At 41.8% G+C, this 20,243-nt stretch overlaps 1 protein-coding gene and 1 long non-coding RNA gene across 3 annotated transcripts; one reads left to right on the top strand and one right to left on the bottom strand.

The window, feature by feature from the left end:
• The first annotated feature begins 1,710 nt into the window (after window positions 1-1,710).
• Window positions 1,711-15,084, top strand: FBXO28 (F-box protein 28). Of its 2 annotated transcripts, none has more exons than XM_082305773.1 (5): window positions 1,711-1,939; window positions 7,815-7,924; window positions 8,947-9,085; window positions 11,634-11,829; window positions 13,661-15,084. In XM_082305773.1, the coding sequence occupies exons 1-5, from the start codon at window positions 1,727-1,729 to the stop codon at window positions 14,053-14,055; spliced, it is 1,053 nt and encodes a 350-aa protein (XP_082161899.1). In that variant the 5' UTR covers window positions 1,711-1,726; the 3' UTR covers window positions 14,056-15,084. The 2 variants fall into 2 exon arrangements, with proteins under 2 accessions (XP_082161899.1, XP_082161900.1); XM_082305774.1 differs by lacking the exon at window positions 13,661-15,084 and adding an exon at window positions 13,050-13,646.
• On the bottom strand, window positions 7,029-19,938 carry LOC309587537. Its single transcript, XR_014227567.1, has 3 exons — window positions 19,444-19,938; window positions 17,878-18,058; window positions 7,029-7,262 (listed from the first exon to the last, which is right to left on the bottom strand). It is a non-coding gene; the product is annotated as an uncharacterized lncRNA (long non-coding RNA).
• Window positions 19,939-20,243: the final 305 nt, after the last annotated feature.

Here is a 20,243-nt window from a genome sequence, read left to right as displayed (position 1 = left end):
TTGGCACACCAGTCTTCAGCAGCACCAGTTCCCCAAACACACACTCAACATTACTGACGTGAAAAAAGCAGCAGCAGCAGCTGAAGGCGGGGAAGAGACTGGCACCATACTTTTCAATGGTTGTGCCAAGTTCTGTCAGGCTGAAATCGTTGTGAAACTACAGTGTAAGTGTCTGTGACCATGCTCAGAAGCAGCAGGGAATGTTCTAGAAACAGCCCTTGGTCCCATCCCTTTGCTATATATACGATTAAAGGCAAATAAGCAGAGTTTGTTTTGTTCTGGGTGTTTCGCCTCCTCAATAATGTCTGGTTCCAGGCAGTGGTTTGTGGGCAGCCATAGTTTTTGCCAGCTGGCTCTGACCCCCGAAAGGCCAACAGCAGACCTGCACACCCACTGCTCACCCCGGCTGCTGGGGCTCCCCCTGCACATCCTGGCCAAGGGGGTGTAGGCCCAGGTTGGACACAAAAGGCGAGTGCTCACCCGTCTATACGTAGAATAGAAAGGCCTGGATTACATTTGTAAGAAGTATGTCGTTGCACCTTACTTACGAGCTACAGAGGCATTTTTCCATCCTCTAGCTGCCTCACTGTAATTCAACCGTACTTTCCTGGGGGGCCGCTGTGCCTGTGCAGCCGGCGCTGTTCCTGCAGCGCAGAGGGAGCACGGCCCCACTCCTGAGCAACAGTGGTGAAGTTTTCGGAGGTCCTGCTCACACAATTACCTCAGGAGGGGCCATGGAGAGGGAGGCGCTGATCTCTTTTCTCCAGTGTCCAGCCACAGGACCCGAGGGGATGGCGTAAAGCTGCCTCAGGGGAAGTTCGGGTTGGGTATTAGGGAAAAGCTCCTCACAGAGGGTGGTCCGGCATGGGAATGGGCTCCCCAGGGAAGGGGTCATGATCCCAAGCCAGTCAACGTTCAAGAAGCGTTTGGAGATTCATATATATACACGGTTTAACTTTTAGGGTGCCCTGTGTGGAGTGAGGAGCAGGCCTGGATGATCCTCGTGGGTCCCTTCCAGCTCAGGATAGCCTACGTCTCTGTGAGCTTCGGCAGCCTCCTCGACCGCCTTACTCTTGCGTCTCTTCTTCCACACAGTGGGAAGAAAAAAGCCCTGTAGCTTTGCAACGACCCACGTAAGACAAACGTACAAAAAGCCGGTTGCGCGGGGTCGGACTGCTGGTGTAGGGCGCTCAGGTGCCATTTCCAACCACAGCCAGCGGCAGTTGCTTATGTACCTCACGTAAGGAGCGCGCGAGGCGCGCGGTGGTGACCCCCTTATCAACCCCTGCTTGCGCTTTTCTCCTCCACCGCGTTCGCCGACAGCGAGTCCTTACACACGGTAGGAAGAAAGATTTATTTCCAGTCGCTTGGTTTCAACCTGCCCCCGGTGGGGTGCCCAGCACTCGAGGGGAATTTCCAGCAGCCTCCACCACGCCGGGGAGGCCCTCCCTCAGTCGGCAGAAGGGTCTCCCGAGGCGCGGGCCTGCTGCCGCCACCCCCGCAGGCGCCTGAGGGCGCTCCCCGAGGGCGGCGCTGCCGCGGCCGGGCGCTGCCGGGGCCGGGCCGCCGAGGGGGACCCGGGGGGGCGCCGGGGGGCAGCCAACGGCCGCCCCCAAGCGGCCGGGCCGGGCGGGGCGGGGCGCCCCGTTCGGTACCAACGGGGGCGGAAGTGTCGTCATAGGAAGGCTCCCTCCCCTCCCTCAGTGGAGGAAGGACGGGCTGCAAGATGGCGGCGCCGGAGGAGCGGCTCCCGTCGGACGGGGAAGGCGGCGCCCTGGGCTCGGCGCGGCTCTCCCCGCCCCCGGTCTCGGAGTCTCCCGAGGCTCTGGCGCCTTTGGAGCCGCCGCCTCAGAGCAACACGCTCATGGGGCTGCCCATCGTGGCGATCGAGAGCATCCTCAGCTTCCTGTCCTACGATGAGACGAGCCAGCTCCGCCTGGTAGGGGCCGGGGAGGGGAGGCGGCGGGGCGGGCGGGCGAGGAGCCCTGCTGCGGCCGGGACCCGGGCCCGCCGGGGGAAGCCCGCCTGGCTGCCCGGCCGCCGCCGGCCGCGGGGCGGGAGCGGCGCTGGGAGGCGGCGGGGAGGCGGCCCCGGCCCCGGCCGCCCCCCGCCGGGCTGCTGCTCTGCCCGGGGATGGGGCGGGGTGGGATGGGGCTGTCTCCCTTCTCCCCAGCCGCCCCCGGGCCTCGGGTACGGCATGGAGCTGTGTGCTCCGCACACGCCGTCCTAAGGGTCTCTTACCGTCTCTTGCTGCTTTCATTCCGTTCGTCCTCTGTAAGAAATTACTGGGCTGCTGGAGGCTTATTTATCCTAGCGACTGCTTTTCTTGGGGGGCTGGTCTATTGTGTCTCATGTGTGTGTTTATTTTTACTTATAGGGCTTAAGCCTACAAGTGTAGGAGATGGTGAGCCTGCTGCTCCAAGGACCCTACCCTATCTAGAAATAAATGTGGGGAAAAAAAAGAAGATGTAAAAAAGCCCTTGTCTGCCTGAAAGGCTGCCTGCTTCTTCCAGTCATAGTAGTAGATCTAATAAAAGATATTACCTCTACCTCCAAACTTTATAATGCCAAAAAAAAAGCGCAGCTGTCAGTGAGGAGATCGGCATATATCAATCTTTAACTGCCTGCATAAGGAGCCTGATGTAAACCATGACATAATATGATAAGCTGCTATCTTACTGAATTTCTTATGAGGTTGTAAATGGACTAATAGTGAGGGAACTAATGCATAGCTTATGTAACCCTCAGTAAACTTGCGTGTACTGTACTGTTTCTATTTTAAGAACTCTATTAGCCTAAACTGGATAATATTACAAGCATATTTCTGTAGAAAATTAGACTGCATGTGTCCTGGATCAGCAACCTGAAGTGTTGCATCCTGACTGTAACTTTAAACTGAAAGCTCTTCAAGCAGAAAATCTGTTCTTGTTCATACCGCACCAAGTACACCAGTACCTAAATATTTCTGGCATGCTGTCAGTCCACTAAAGACTTTTGCTTCTTCTGTGAGAGTAACTAGTGGATTTATGAAAAAGATGTAGTACTGCCTTTTTGGATTGCAGCCTCTGCTTTTGAGTACTTACAGTTCGAATGAAGGGAAGAGAAGTACGTAGACTGTTTGGGTACGCTTAGTGTTGCATGGTCTGTATCGCAATGCTAGACACAGCCCTTAGCTGCAACTTTCCCGTTGCATTTTATAAATAGTAATACCCGTGGGAGCTATCACTAATCAATAGAAGGTTTTTTCTTTCTGTAGGGCTCAGTTAATGTTTGTAAGCACTGCTTTGTCAGCAGTGAAGCTGAGAATAGGAAAGATGGTGGTGTAAGGACTAAACCAGCTGTTTAACTCTCAGTGCTACTTAAGAAGTAAAATGCAATGCTTTTGTGCGCTCTTACGGAGCACCTGCAAGTTCATTTTTCTAGAAGACTGCCCCTTTCAGAAGTTTCAGAAATAGGCAAAACCAGACTGGATAAATATCAACTTTGACATACACACGGAACAATTTTTACTAGATGTAAAATGAAGGAAACTATTCAGCTGGTCTTTCCCTATTTTTAATTTTTGAGTCAGTGACAGCCAAGAAACTTAATCTCCATCAAATTCCTTACTGTTCCCTTAAGCACGTCAGAAGGCATTATGAACATTCCTTTGAGAGGAAAGTGCACTTGTCTTTGTTAACGAGCAGTAATGTAAAGAATCAAAGCCCTTCTGGTTTGACCTAGTCAAAAATGTAGCTCATAACCACATAAGCTTGAGCAGCTAGGTCTTTTGGATGGCTGTTCAGAACTGAAGGTGTTCATAACAATGCCTAGGCATAAATTCATTATGAAATTTCATCACTTTGAGATTTTTAAAGGCTACACGTAGCCTCGGGAGACACTTGTATATTCCTGCTCTAAGATCTGTCTTGCACAAACAGTAAATTTTTCTTCTCTATGAGAACTGGCTTGAGCTGCTTATCAAAGACGAGTGCGTGTATCTCTTATAATGAATAGTATTCTGCTAAAGATACATTGCAGGACCACATTAATTGAATGACAGGGATTAAATTGCTTGGGTCTCATGCATATTAAAAATGTGCCCAAAAGCAGCCTCATTAACCCCTTAGAATTTGGCGTTCTGTGGGATAAAGCATCTTGAGGAAGGTAGGAAGATACAATCCAGGACATCAGTCAACCTAAACGAAGTTTGATCATACACGTGTAGACACAAAATGTGGATTCCCTAAACTGATCACTCTGATGAATTCTCTGGATCCCAGCATTAAAGGAAATGGATGTCCTAATCTCTTTTTCTGGATCACCTTAGCTCACTGATCCAAAAAAAAAGAAAAAAAAAAAAAATCTTTGAGTAGAACTGGTGTTGGATCTAGAGTGTGTACAAGAAGACAGACGGAGGAGTTGGCTGGGTGGGAGGACATAGATTAAAATAGAGATAGGAACCTCTATTGTTTATATAGAGCATAATGAGGAACATAATCTAAGGCTTAAAGTCAATACTTTTTCTGTCACCAAAGGACGAGGCAAAGAACGTTTCCTGCTTATGATGATTGCTGTTAGGCAAGGCAAGACTGTGGGCCCCTCATTGTGCAAAGAAGCACTTGCTTTCCTGAGCATAATGCTTTCTGCTATTCCTGGCGTTACTGCATTTAAAAGCATAAATGAAGCACCTACTGGTTAAGCAGTGAAGTAGATCTAAAGTAATGGAGACTAAACAATAGGTATTCAGAATGCAGTTGTGTCTGAAATTATGCCTCGGTGCAAGTCTTGCGTTCTCAAACTTTTGTTCGGGTAAAGTGAATGAGAGGAAAAGCAGCAGCATTTTGCTTTCAGCCCTTTTGAGTATTTACTTCATCTGCTTCCTCTGATATGTCATCATAAGAGAAACACAGAAAACCAAAAAGATCATTATGTCTGAAGCTGTAATGCTCTGGACAAGCTGCAGCCTGGTATACATGCTGATATGGAAGCTGGCGTATCTTCTGGCTTTTGAAGGCTTATTTTACTGTGATTTTTTGATGACTTACAGCAGCTCTGGAATTTTTACCTGAGTAGGATAATAATGAAATTCTCTTCATTCACATGTCTGAGCTTGGAAATACACTTCCATTCAGGCTATTACTACAGCAAACGTGATTAAAAACAAACAAATCTGTAACCTTCTTCCATGAACAGTCTGAGGAAAAGGTTACCTTGGATGCTGATGCACGTCAGAAGTGTCTTAGATTCTGCAGCAAACTTGTGCTTATTTTCAGCACAGCACAAATAAGGACCGATAGCCTTGGGTCAGCACGGCTTTAATCTTCCCACGGTTTCAGCAAATCTGTATTTACAGGAATGTCTATTTTAAAGCTTCTTGCTGAAGTCATCAACATTTTGTCACTTCACCCTAGAAAGGCATTATGAAACATCATGTCTGTGTTGCCTCTAAGAAAAATAACATGTATTGAATCTAAATACTTAAGGATATTTTTATCTCTGCTTTGATATTGGTTATCTGTTAATGAAGCTTGGAAGAAATAAGACATGCTTGAGGAAAGGGAAGCTGGTAGTAGTCCTCTAGCAGATTGTGTCCGTTTAGTTTGTTTTCAAATGAAGAGGAAAATCAGTTCTTTCATAGAAGCTGTTACCGCATGCAGCATGCTAAGAAGCAACCACCTTTTCATTCTGCTTTTCACACGAACTCGGAATAACTTTCTAACACTGAAATTTGAACACAGTGTCTGGTTGGACTTGACATTTGAGGAAACTTGGGGTCTTTCAGCTTTATGGCTAGAATAAAAAAATATTCACAAAAATTTGCAAATACAAATATGAGCAAATTTAACTTTTTACTTTCTCATGGTCCATTGAATAGCTAGTATCAAACTGTTCACTAACATGAACACTTAAAAGTGTAATAATGCTACTTTGCATATGACTGCTGACTATGCAGTGTAAAAGAGGTATATTGTTCCTATAACTTCAGGTGCCATATGGTTTAAATGGTGACATCAGGAGCCAGCTGAGAATTAAGAGGTGATTGGTAAAATAAGTTGCAGACAAACACTTTTGGTTTCTGGTGGTGCCTGTTATCTACTTGGTGTTTGGGTTCTGGACTGATTATTGGCACAAATATGGGTAATATCCAGAAACTAGAGCAAATAAGTCTTTGTGCTGCATAGCGTAAAGAAATGAGGAAGATTAAAAAAAATCCAGTGTTTAAGAAATCTAGTGTTACCCATTGCGATCTTCTCTCTTGGATGTGGGAGGGCCTCAGCAGACGGAAAGGTCCTCGGTGCCACTAGATGTCAGCATGCACATGGCGAAAATCACTGTGCTCCCTCTGAATTTGCAGCTAATAATGTACCCAGGATTGTTTTGCCCTTGTGCTGAATAATTGCGTAGCTAACAAAGCCCCTGTGCAGGTACTAGTTCCTAGTTCAGGGGTTTGGTAGCATTAGAACTACAAGTAAGCTGTTAAGTCTTGTACTCAAAAATGGTTTCAGATCTAGGCATCCCTAACGCAGCTAATATCTTAGAAGAAATGTGGCAATTCCTTCCTGTAGTTGAAGGGCCAGCACTATTTTTTTATACAGTAGAAATGATTTAGCTGATTCTAGTGAGGGAGAAGCGTACTGAGACTGTACCTCTGTAGTTAGCCTGTCTGATCATTCTCTTTTGACTGTTAAGGAGAAGGGTCTAATACAAAGGAGCACAAGCAGATCGACAGCGCTTACTTAGTGGTCTGTTAATACAGATTTGTTTGAAAATGGTCAGTTCTTACTCACAGAACTTAAACTAGCTGTGACTAAAGGAAGACTCACAGAAAGTAGAACTTCTTTAAGTAGTCGCTTCCATATAAACAGAAAATAATTGCAGGCTTTTCTAGAAGAAGTGAGAATTTTCTTCCTCAAGGTATAAATTTACATGGACTTCAAAGTTATGAAATGAGTAGTGTATGGAGGGAAGGAGTGTTTAAAAAAAAAAAAAAAAGGCAAAGCTAATCCATTGGAAAGCGGGGTCACAGTGGGAATTGTGCACTTTAGTACGAAAAAATAACAATTTCAAAGGACAGTTGATTCACTAAGCTCTTGCATCTTCAGAACTGAATTGAAACTGGTTTAAACTTTTGTATAAGTTGGCTTTGTCTTGTAACTGGTTACTTTCTGAAGGTTGAAATTTAGCAGTTTGTTACGTCTTCTGCAGCTATTAATGTCCTTTCTCCGTAAATCTGTGAAAAAATTGAGGCTGTTGGTATCCAACATTGCAAATAAAGGAATCTGTTAATCAGAGAAGAAAAGACTTTTTTTAATATGAAAAGGAATCTTGCTTCATGTGCACTGTATTGCATAAGCTTTTAAATTTAATTTTGGCCATCTTCAAAACATAAGCCTTAAATGCTGAAGGAAAACCATAATGATTTCTTGTTTTTAAAGGCTTCTTTTTAAGACTACAAAATATTAACTTGATCTAACAGAATCACTCTGGAGACCAAGTTAAAAGCCAGGCACAGGTGTTTGCAACTTCCATTAACATCAGAGGAAATTGTATCTGCTTATATATGGGTGGAATTCAGCCTACTGTCTCTTGTTAGGCAAGAGATCAGGAGATCAATTTGTGAACCGTGTGGAACATAGCTGCTCCTTTTTGGAGTAGCGTGATCATTGTTAGGGATGGTGAAGCCTTAAGCTCAACTGCAGTTTCTGCTTCTTGAAATGGAGCAAGACCTGACAGGAGAATCTTTTACTACCCAGCAAGTATGGATAAGGTAATAATAAAAGTGACTTGTGGGCTTAATTGAGCCTTAAGTTTTTCTTTTTACTTAAATACAGGTTTGCAAGCGAATGGACTTGGTTTGCCAGCGAATGTTAAATCAGGGATTTCTGAAAGTGGAAAGATACCACAACTTGTGTCAAAAGCAAGTTAAAGCTCAGCTTCCAAGGTACGTACCAGTTAAAACTGTAGTTAAACTTAAATGTGCTAGATTCTTTTAAGCAGAATATTGAAAAGGAATTTCTTGCTAGCTAATTCAACTTGTATATCTTGAAAATTTGAATCACATTTGGTTTAATTTCATTTTTTTTTCCAAAAGCACCTTAAACCAAAGGTCTAATTACAAAATAATGGTGTGGATGAATGTAAATTGTTGTATACTAGGAACTGGAATATTGAAAAACATCTCTGGTATTTTAAACAGAGAAGAGAAGAGTGGGTCCTGTGTTGCTCAACTCTTCTGGCAAATCAAGCAAGGGCTTAGGAATGAATAAATGCCATTCCTTTTCAAGACTGGCTGCCTTCACTGAAGATTTATCTACGATTCTGCTTAAAAAAAAAAAAAAAAGGCGCAAGGTTTTTCAGTGCCAAGGATTAAACAGGGGAAAGGGAGGGAGGTTTGACATGTGGGTGTTACTGGGAGCTAGTTTCTCACTAAAGCAATGTCTTTTCTCCTCTTTCCAGTGAATAAGTGCAGCTGCTGCTGTGTCCTATCAGATTTCCCAGTCAGAGTGAAGAAACTAAATGCTACTTACTGTAGAGATCCTTTATCAAAAGAGCTTATATCTCAACCTAAACTTTGTAGCAAGCACTAATAATACATTAAATTTATGTCAATTGCATTAAGTACTAACTGCAGGAATATGGGGGGATAAAAATATTTACGCTGACTCAGTGTCTACTGCTAGCTAGTACTGAAAGCTTGTTTTTAACTAGTCCTAAGTTACCTATAGAGTTTGTGGATCACATAAGATGTAGTAATTATTTAGAGAACAAATTTTGTCTAAGAAAGTGTAGTATGTTATTACTAGCTGGTTATCAATCTGTACCAGGTTTTTTCCATAAAGACAGAACTAATGTTAGTGGTTACATTTTCAAACCACGGAGGGTGAAATTAACTTGAGCGATTGTTACAGTTTCATTTTGTTGACTCATTGTTAAAGCAGTGTCACTTAATGGTCTCTCTTCTAGACGGGAGTCGGAAAGAAGAAACCATTCATTAGCTCGTCATGCAGACATCCTTGCTGCTGTAGAAACGAGACTCTCTCTGTTAAATATGACTTTCATGAAGTATGTGGATTCCAATCTCTGTTGCTTCATACCTGGAAAGGTAAAATGTAGACTATATTATGTGAATGTGTATCTGTGTTTAAAAAATATGATTGTGTAACTTAGCCTGGGACAGCTGGGACAAATTTATATAATGTATGTATATACTGAAACTGTGTTTCAGATACTTGCAAACAAACACACAAGCCAATAGTGTGCTATAACAGGCAGGCTGAAATGAATGAACCAGACTGTATCTAAATATTAATTATTTTAAACTTGATTTCCATTTTCTCTTAGATTCTCTCAATTCTGACATTTGACTTGTGGCATATACATCCTCTGCAACCTTTTACACGAAACACATGACATATAGGGTTTAATTCTGAATTTTAATTGTACAAAACAGCTGGAGGCCAGGTCATCAGAAGATGTAGTAATTTAGACTGTGTGTAACACTAAGCACTCACTCAATCAGGAAGATTTTAGGCACCTTTCTTAAGGGTTTGAGTACTTCAGATTAATTGAATTAAGATATTTAGTATGTGGAAACACTGTTCAATATTACAGTGGATGGGGTATTTTTGTACAGTAGGTGGAATTAGTTTTAAATGTAGATAAAATGTGTTAAATACTAATACTGCTGAACAATTCTGGTGTTTCAGAATACTACCCCAGCATAAAATTTAAATTATGCAAGTGAGATGTACATCCGAGATACCACTGTTTTATAAGCTGTGAAGACAGAAGTGCACAGGGGAATTGACAAAGTCATGATCTGAGGAAAAGTGGTGCAGCTCAGGGCTGAAACAAGATCTGTGAACATTAGCCTAATGCTCTATTCATTGATCTTTCCATGTGAGGTTTGGATATGTTGGTATTAATTTTTCATGGGCAGATAACTGACTTGCAGTGGGATGAATGGAAGAGCTGTTGGATTCAGGTGAAGCATGGCAGGCATTTTTACATTCCGTACGGTAGGATAGGCTGTCGGCATGAAATGTATTTTTATCTTGAAGAGGTAACTTGATTGCTGTACACTCTTGTTGACTTGATATTTAATTAATGTTAAATAATTATAGTTTAATAGATTTATGCTTATTTGACCTTATGTTGTATTTCTATCTGTACCGTGTATTTTTAAAAATGTAATAGAACATAAAGTCAAATAAACTTAAGTCCTTGATAGTCACATAGTAAATGGAATACTTAAAAGAAATATTGCCTTACTTTTTGAAGAGTAGACAGAAAGGCAATACTCAGTCTAGACCTGGAGTGTGCAGGAGCTGGGCAAGTGAGCTTGCCAGCCATTTTCCTTGTGGGCACTGAGTCATAAGAACCTTATTTGTATTCTGATATTACAGCTAAAAAGTTTTTTTTAAATTATTTACTTAGTGTATGAGCTTGTTAGAGCCGCTGCTCTCTCAGCACAGTTACCAGTTCACCAGAAAATCGTATTTTGGTCAAGCAGATTCAAGGTTTAGTGTTCACTTACAGTCTGTGGTTTCTGCCCTGCCTGCCCTGCTGCCCTCAGGAAATTTCATTTGAATGAAGCTGCCACGGAATTGTCAGGAAGTGAATTTGTGTTAGAATATGTGAATCCTGATTTGAGGTTCGGCATACTGTGTGAGGGTTCCTGGTGATAGCAGAGCGCCGCTGCAAGATTTTATATTGAGGATGACAGGAGAATGCTTTGAGGATGTTGTTGCTAACAGGATAAAATGTGGGTAAAATTACAGAAGTCTTTTGTAAGCTTGTTGTGTGATGAGACGCTTTTGTCTAGCTTTTGCAACTTTTTAGCTAAACTTCTTTATTAAAACACCAGATGCAACTGTATTGTCCTACCTATGATTCCAAGTCCTTAAGATCTGTGTTCTTCAGGGGACTCTTCAACCATTCTTAATCCTGTGCGAAATACCTGTGTCAGTAGTCTCGGTAATAAGAGACCAGCACTCCTATCTTGACCTGCCTCAGACTGTAATTCATAGATTAGTGAGACACCTTTCATCTCTGTATCTCTCCTCACCAAAGGGCTTGTTTGTCAGACCTGTTAAGAGGGTGCTTATCTTCTCTGTCAGTAGTGGATTGATGTTTTATAAATTAATATATCTTGGACTTAATCTGAATTTGCAATATTTTGGGTGTATGCAAGTGGACTCAAGTAAATATTTACAGCTCTTCAGACTGACATAACGGTAATTCTTGCTGTTCCATTCATGTGTTTCGTATGCCTTGTAACTGGCTGGGGGGGTGACTGCTTCTTAGTGTGGCTTAGAGTATCTTGCTTCAGGTTCTCCAAAAAGAAATGATGATGCCCTGCTGAGTGCAGATTCTATAACTTAGAAGTGAAGTATGGGTGTAGTGAAACCAAATTTCACACGATGAGCATTATTTCATGAGTTTGAAGAGAGTTGTTGTGATAGATCAAGTGAATAGCCTCTCTGATAGATCACAAATGGCATTTCATTTCAAAAAGCTGATCTAGAACTAAAGCACAGTGGTATGCAATAGTTATGTAGCAAAAGCCCCTGAATATGCCAGCGCTTCTAGAATGATCTGAAATAATCTTGCCTTTATCAGAAAATCCTAATTCTTCTTAAATGTTTTAGGTAATAGATGAAATTTATCGTGTGCTAAGGTATGTAAACTCTACAAGAGCTCCTCAGAGAGCTCATGAAGTTCTTCAAGAACTAAGGGACATTTCCTCCATGGCTATGGAATATTTTGATGAGAAGATTGTTCCAATACTGAAAAGAAAGATGCCTGGGTCAGATGTATCGGGACGTCTGATAGGAACTGCCCCAGGTATTAATTCCAACGTATAGTTAAGTTTTATTTAGTTTTTCTGTAAAAATTCACAGCACTGTATCTTTTCAAAGCTCCCTCCCTTAAATGCAAGCTTTATTACACAAATATTGATGATACTTGTTTCTTAAGAATGCTAACTGAGATTCATTTGCTTTGAAATTTAAGGAGCCTTTGTACTACCAAAAGAACAGTCACTTGAATATATGTTAGAATTATGCATAGTGTGTATTCATTAAACAAACGCTTTTGTGCCACCAATGAATGAGACTTTATCACTGCACTTGGTTGAAATTTGGCACGTGAGATGACAGCTTGATGCCTTTTATTTTTAGGATGATCAGCAAATGAATTAGCCTAAGCTGTTGTAGTGCTCTCTATGAGCTAGAACGTACTTGTATGTGCTTTTTTTACTTTCCTGGGGCACTAACGTATACACTAACAAGCAAAATACTTCTGGGTCATAGTGAAAAGGCAATTAAAAGAACAGCCTATAAATAAACAATGAAATTGGTCCTTCGTATAATCTGTCAGATTTTACAGAACGTTTGTGAACCAAAGTGTAAGGTAGTTGCCTCATATAATGGCCAAAAGCAAAAGGTTAGTAGAACTGTAGTGTTTTCCCTGTGCTGAACATCTTCACACTTCATAGGAACTGTGAAATTAACTCTCTGAAATGATAACTTAATTAAAAAAAAAAAAAAATTACGTCTTAAGCAAAAATGATAGGCCTAACTGTAGGAGCTGCTTGTTGTTTCTGGTATGTCCTGTCCATCCTTTTAGCCATAAGTGTGTATACCACCTCTTAATTATATCCTGTTAATTATACCTCAATTCCATTGAGTCTCTCAGTTGAAGAAGTATTGCCCCAAACCATAATTGATGTCAATTGGCTTTTCAAGGCCAAGGCTTTATGTGGCATAAAAATGCCTACCTTGTGTTGGGGGAGGAGCGTAACCTATGTAATGGCAACCCTTTAGTGTCACATAACTGTTACTATGCTGGCATCTTAAAGGGGGGAAAAAAAAAAAAAAAAGGAGGAGGAGGATGACTGTTCTAGGCTGTTCCAGACTGTTCTGTCTTTGTAGCGCTTTAAAAGTTGCATCTTACTTGCACAGCATTGCTAGAAGAGTAAAATGATAGAAAAAGTGATAGATATCTTTTATGATAGAAAAAGTGAAAGAAATTATACAGTAGCTGTTAGTCTCCTTGATTTGCAGGAACTTTATTAAAATCAACATTCCCAAGCTCAAATTCCAGTATGGTTTTAGTACTTAGGAAGAGTGAGTCTAAAGAAGCATGGAAAATAAATTCCTTTCTTCTAAAAAGTAAGTTAAACTGAAATATCTTGTTAAGCCCCAAACCACAAAATTTTAGAGCTTTAGCTGTCTACAACTAAGACAGCAGAATTGTACTGCTCTATTGAAATATATTTATTTAATATAACTATTCTGTAATAAGTAATTTATAGACATGTTGTGGGTTTTTGACTGAACATCTGTGACACTAAGTCTAGATGACAACATAATATCTCTACGTAATTTTTGATACAGCAAAAGGAGGGGGGCTTATATACAGAAAGTGAATGATGAGCTGTTTCCCAGACTACTGAAAATCAAAGTATTTTAAATTAAACTAGTTGTGCTCGGAGATACCATATGCTCTTGTTAGACACTTAAATGACTGTACATCTGTTTACATGTTCACATAACTTGCAACCAGTATTCAGGTTCACGTTTGGGGAGCAGGGATAAGCAAAATATGAAAACTGGGACATGATTTCTGCCTTTGTCTTGAAGTTGTAGAGGATTAATCACAGTTTTCTCTGAAGTTCCAGGGCCTTCTGCAGCACTGACAACAATGCAGCTGTTCTCCAAGCAGAACCCTTCAAGGCAGGAAATCACCAAACTCCAGCAGCAAGTAAAAGCAAATGGCACGGGCTTGACAGCGCTAAAGCGGGAAATCTCAGAGCTTCGCATCAAAGTGCAAGAGCAACAGAAGCAACTCCAAGATCAAGACCAGAAACTGCTAGAGCAAACCCAAATCATAGGCGAACAGAATGCCCGATTGGCTGAGCTTGAACGCAAGCTGCGAGAGGTGATGGAGAGCACAGTAGGAAATTCTTCAGGTTCTGGCTCAAATGAACAATCTCTTAGAAAACGGAGGAAGGCGGTTGACCCCCCAGACTGTCCTAGGAAATCTAAACGCCTTCGAAACAGAAAATAACTTGGGAGTAAATGACACCTTCAGGAGGATACACTGCTTTAGTAGCCCAAGCAGGTCTGCTTGTCTGGATACTGTGACTAGCTTCATGGTGTCACTTAGGCTGCTGGCTCTTCAAAACACCACTTAGACTTGAACAGTAATTTTCTTTTATTGAGACTTTTCCCCTGCTTTCTGTATGGGTGGGCCTAATGCACAGAATCTTTAAGATTTGCAATAGATACATACTAACCAGACCTGCTCTGTTATGTTTTGAAGGGTTAATCTTTTTTCTGTGCAGATGTGTTTAAAGTAAACTTATTTGTGTTTATGCATATGTTCACATAAAATCTTAAATAAATTCAGTCTTAACTGACGAAAAAGTTAAGCATAAAAACAAATGTCCTGTTCACTTGAAGGAAAGATCCACTTTTAAAATCTTGTTTTAGAGAACTTAACCTTTTCTGTTACAAGTGACCTTGTCTGGAATGTCTGAAAAGTAGCTAATACTTTTTGGGAATCTCTGTAATGAGTAAAACTGACTTCTTAAGCTACAGTATTGGCTATATATTTTTGTAAACTAACAAGGAAGGGCCTTCTATCCAGTCTTCACATGCACACACCCTGGTTCTAGGTCTTGGGAGCCATATTCTACATTTGCATGGATAGATGCATGTACAGCTTAGTCAGCCTGCCAAAAGCACTTGCCTGAAATTGTTCTTAACTCTGGGAGAGAGTACAGAGACCTATAAAGCAATTTCTTTGTTCCTCAGCCATAACTTAGCATCTGCTTTCAGCACAACTGCTTCCTTCCAATGAGGTGGTCTTATGAAGCTAGTTGCAGGAGCGTTTGAACCCAGGCTATCTGCCACTTTCACTGCCTGTAAACGGCAGGTATCGTTAGCCAAAGCTGGAGAACTGAGAAGCTGCCTATGCATCGCTTGATTCATAGGCCAACATCTAAAAAGCATCAGACAAATTGTCCCTACAATAACCAAGCTCAGGGGGACACCATTTGAATTAAATGCTGTATTATGGAAAAACTTAAACTATTTTGTGTGTATGTGTTGGGGGTGGGGTGGGTGGGATGGAGATTTCTCTGTAACACTGATGACGGTATTCTAAGCTTTCCTTATCCTGAAAGGTAAATCACTTCAGACAAAGCTTTAATTTCTTTTGCACTTCTGTTTTGAGCTTGTAACTGGAAAAGCATGTCTTGCACTGTTCAGTCTCTCTGGTCACTTTAACAACCTCAGAGTTGTGTACAGTGATTTTTTTTTTTTCCCCCCATCTGTATATTTTTGGAACCTTATACAAATACCATTGTCCTTGGTTTTGTTTTAATGTACTAAACTATGTAGCTTTATCATTTGACTTATGTTTTCTTTTTTTAATCAGCTGCTGCTTTGGGTTTAGGTGGTACTGAATTCAACTTGGTATGGCACTGAAAATGCAAATACTGCATTTGTAGCTGTGCAAAATCTTGATATTATTACCATGGGTTAAAGTGCAAGTTAATCTTACATTTTGTATGGCTGTCAGCATAACATAGTGGTTTTATTTAAATCACCAAACAAATCAGAAATTGTCTGGTCAAATGCCATATAATTGTGGGAAAACTGACATTTTTCCTGAAACTTCAGCTACAGTTTTTACTTCTGAAATGTATTAGTTCATATCAGAAGTAACATTGCAAATGCCTAATTTTTGGCAGACATTTAATTTTCAAATAAACTTGTTGGGTAGTTTGAGTCTTTTAAAAAAAGGCATGTTTCTTAAGAAAAGCATCAAGGAAGTGATAAAAGGTTATCTGGGGGAAAGGTTAAACTTTTAAAGGAGCATTTGCTATTACTGGTCTTCCATGGCTCAGAATTTTTTTTACTGTTAACGATCTCTTTAAGATAGATACCTGCTGTTTGGTTTAAATTTAAGATGGATATCTGCTGTTCAGTTTAAAAATACTGGCATATACTTTATCTTTTTAAAAATAATAATTTTGAATCAAAGAGTCAGCATGATAGCTATAATTACTGTGTATCATTTGATACAAATTCATTTAAGGGTCATTCATGATAGCAAATTCATGTAATGGTCTAATTACCAGATATTCGTGGTTAAATACTTACAAACAAGTATAAACCTGTGAATTGCATTTACTGAAAAAGTTTATTCATACATCTCTTAATATCTTTCACTTTAGTTTCTTTATTCATTTCTAGAAGATGCAAACTATCCCCCCCCCCCTCACAATATACGAATAGTTTCAGGTTATTGGAGAGTAGCATTTATTTATTATGTCTGTGAACCTCTAGCTGTGTGTAAACTGAGCTGGAAAGAACAACAGCCTATTGTTACATGAAACATTCTCTGTGAATAGTGCCAACTTGGAACCTTCAACTCAAGGAAGTATCACGTGCTGCAAGTTTGCAGGTGCATCCTGATCTTCTGCGTGCTACCAAGTACAGTAAAATTGAATGAGGCCCACCAAAATGCAGGGGCAGAGGGGATGGTTACAAGCAAGCTCAGAAAAATGCCGTGACAAAGGTACACCACTATTTCGTTTTCACTTCCTGGGGAGGGAGGGAGGGAGGGAGACATGAGGCTGGAATATACGCCTGTGGTATAGATAGAATGTAGAAAACAGAATGAAACAATAGTTTAGAGAAAATAGCTGGAACATTAACTTCTGACACCATATTGTCCCTTTTTAAATAAAAAGGGTGCATTTTGCAATACATGAACAAGCTGATAAACAGTCTGAAGTAAAACTAAATCACTTTTGACTATAGATTTCTGTGCAAGTTTACATGAGTTAGTATATCAGCCTCAAAGTACAGTGTTAGTAGCAATCGGTGATTGTATCATCATCTGTTCAAGGGAGAACCTCAAACTAATGAGACCAAGATGTAGTTTACAAAGTTACATGAAAAATCATCTTATTTGCTGCCAACTATCAGATTGTGGTGTTCAGCTTCAGTGCTTGTAGCAAGGGCTGAAACCGAAGAGCTCAGGGTTGAAAGAGAAAGTGATAGAACCTGTCTTTTAGTTTCTTAAAATAGCTTAAAACTACTGAAGCTAGCTTTCCTTCTCTTTGAGCTTTACTTTTTTCTAAAAACTTGCTTTGTAAACTGCTTTTTGTTTCATAGTAAGGTTGGGATTTTTTACAAATTGCGTATCTAGTGAAAATGGTATCAGAAGATACCACAACGGTACTTTTTTGAGGGAAAAGCTGTTTGCAACCAGGTCTTGCTCCCCAAATTGAACACCTTGTATGTCAATGCAGTATGCAAGCACCTTCTAAACAAGGGCTAATGGATGTAATAGGTGGAAGCCCTGAAGGAAGAAAGACCGCCTGCTTAACAAGATGAATTTCTCAGGTTAAAGAACAGAAGCACATGTTCACTTCTTCAATCCCTGACACTCTCTCAGCATAGCACATTAAATTAACCACAATAGTTCATTAATGTTACAAGGACGCCTTCACATAATTTCTTAAGGTAAAAGGTAAGACCATATTGAACAGAAACTTAGTGGCTCTTACTGAGATCTTCTAACAGTTAATTGTGGGAAGCACTAAGATTGCCTAAGGAATTTTCAACATCAAGATCTTCTTGAAAACAGGATGACATAGGATGTAGTTAAATGTGTCTTCAGACAGGAGAGGACTACCTGATTTCTTGGTGTTCCTGACGGTTTTAAGAAGGTAACTGGCAAATTACAGTGATAAATTATTATTATTTCATTCATCAGTAAATTCAGTTTGGAGTATTTTATAGTAATGTGTCCATTAGTTGTGAACTATTCTGATACATTCCAATTCCATTCCTGTACTACTCTGCACCGTACCTGGACCAGCTCACTTGTCCGTGTGCTCTCCACTCTTGCAGTTGTGCTTCCTGCATCTCACCTTCCTGGTTGGACGGGGATGTGCTGCCAGCTCTGGTTTACGTGTAACTGAACACTCCAGGATTTTCGTTCTAGCCTTGTGCCAGCTGAAGACGCGCTAGGTGCCGGATCTCTTTGTCTTCTGAAGGGAAAATGTCAGATACAAAAACTGTTAGCTTGCTGAAGACGTAATACATCTGCATTTGTTATATGGGCGGCTTACACCAGAAAGACTTGGTGATTAAATAGGAAAAACACTTTGCACTCACTTGGGCAATTACATTTTCCAAAACTTTAATATTTTTTCTTAGTTGTTTAAGCCTTGTTCAGCTGCTGTGGAATGTTTAGTTTATAAATCTGAGATCTTCTATTTAATTACCCTGCTGAAACTTTCGACCATTTACAAACCTATATATATTTGCAGTGCCATAAAACTGAGCTCTTGATACTGTGCCTCTCCTCCAATGCTCCTGTTGACAGCTGCAACCTTTCTTAGCAGCAGACGTATTTGTTCTTTTGGCAGGATCCTTCCCATGGATGAGAAGGTCTTTAGCACAATAATGGATAGCAGTGCTAATATTTGAAGTCCAACAAGAAGGGAACATTTTCAGAAACATTACGTACAGTGTTTGGAGTGCAGCTGAGTGAAACACTTGTGATCCTGGCAATTTTGCAGTCAGCTTCTGCACTGGTAACTGAAAAGCACTTCCTGATTTATTGTGAAGCGGTCACTGAGCAAAAAGTAAAACTGAACATCCCTTGCAAGGACAAAATGCCTTGACGAAACCTAAACATGTTTTACCTCTTATGCTGCACCAGTCCTCACAAAGTCTACAAAATTCAGATCGTGCGACTAAGGAGGGAAAAGCTGTGAATAAACTTTTCCATCTCTCCTCTACTTGCTTTACATTAAAAATGCATGTAAACAAAAATATTCCCTAAGCTGTTATGTTTTATAGATCCTGTGCTTTGTCCATTACTTCAGACTGTAAACATTTTCAAGTAGGGACTGTATTTCCCCTACATTTGCACAGTTGCATGTGGGGCTTTTAGCAGCTAGTACGTATTAGCCTTTTTTATTCATTATTACTAATGAATTTTAAGTCGTGCATCATAAACCTTGAGATATTCATATTACGTTAATAGATAAGGTATAATTTACTTTGTGACAACTTCCTCTGTTGTTTTTCTCACTTTTTGATTTAGATTATTTTAATTTGTGTGGATTTATGGACAACTAAAATTCCAAGCAAGTAGTCATTCAACTTCTACATAAAGTAATCTTTGTAACTGAACTGCCCACAGTCAATATTATGTGAGAAATAGATACAGGGATGGATGAAATGGAGTTTAGTTCTTACAGGGGAATTTGTCAAAGAAGTTCTTAAAATATCTTACCACAAAAGTGAAGAAAATGGAGACCTTGGCACAGGCGTTTTGAGTTGTAGTTAAATATCTTTAGGCAGCTTAGAGAAATTTAGATTTTGGACAAATGATAGCTCGTCCTTACAACCACACATCTCTTACCTTTGGAAACGAAAAAGTGTGTTTGAAAGAGCCGCTGCAAGACTGTTTCTGCTTCCAGTCTCAAGAAAGCGCGTCGGGTGAGGCTGCCCGGCCGCCTGCGGTGGCTTTTGGGCAGGCTGTCCCAACACCTGAGAGGGGCAGAGGGATCACAGACAGTCACGGCGGTGCAGGCATCACTAAAGGCAGCAGGAAGGACGGCGGGGTGGGCGAACGCGCGGCTGCCGCGGCTTCACCCGCCCAGCGCCTTGGAGGCCGGCTCCTCCTCGCCACCGCGGCGACGGCGGAGGAGCTTGGGGTTCCCCCAGCGCCTCGGCGCGGGAGGGCGCCCGGAGGCAGGCCCAGCCTTACAAGCCGAGAATTTTCTCTCCCTCCTTAAATATTAGTTATGCGGGCGGCGTTATTAAAGGCGCCCACAGCGCAGGCGACGACAAGGCCGGCCGAAAGGCCCGCTTCCCCCGCGCCTTGCTCCCCTGAGGCGGCAGCGCGTCGCCGCCCCTCTCGCCCCACACCCCGGCCCCTCGGGGCTCCCCTGCGGCCCCCAAGGACGCGCAGGGCGGCTGGCGCTGGCCGCAGGCCCGCCACGCCGCGGCGGGATGAGTCAGTCCCGCCGCCTCCAGCGGGAAGGCCGGGGAGCCGCAGCCCGCCCGGGCGGGCGGTGCCGGGGCAGAGCAGTGGGACCTCTCCCCTGAAGAGGGGGACACACGCGACTTCCCTCCGGCGGACGCGGGGGCTGAGGGGCAGCCCCTGCCTTCCCGGCCGCCACCGCCGCCGCACCAGCGGGCAGCAGCGCGGCTCCGCCC

This window comes from Platalea leucorodia (genome assembly GCF_965183815.1).
Source record: "Platalea leucorodia genome assembly, chromosome: 3".
NCBI lineage: Eukaryota > Metazoa > Chordata > Aves > Pelecaniformes > Threskiornithidae > Platalea > Platalea leucorodia.
This window is presented reverse-complemented; position numbering and strand designations above follow the sequence as displayed.

Bases quoted from the DNA above. Each gene is read 5' to 3' on its own strand.
- FBXO28 (XM_082305773.1), top strand. From the start codon at position 1,727: ATGGCGGCGCCGGAGGAGCGGCTCCCGTCGGACGGGGAAGGCGGCGCC. The intron at 1,940-7,814 runs GTAGGGGCCGGG...ACTTAAATACAG, and splicing joins AGACGAGCCAGCTCCGCCTG to GTTTGCAAGCGAATGGACTT. The intron at 11,830-13,660 runs GTATTAATTCCA...TTTTCTCTGAAG, and splicing joins TCTGATAGGAACTGCCCCAG to TTCCAGGGCCTTCTGCAGCA.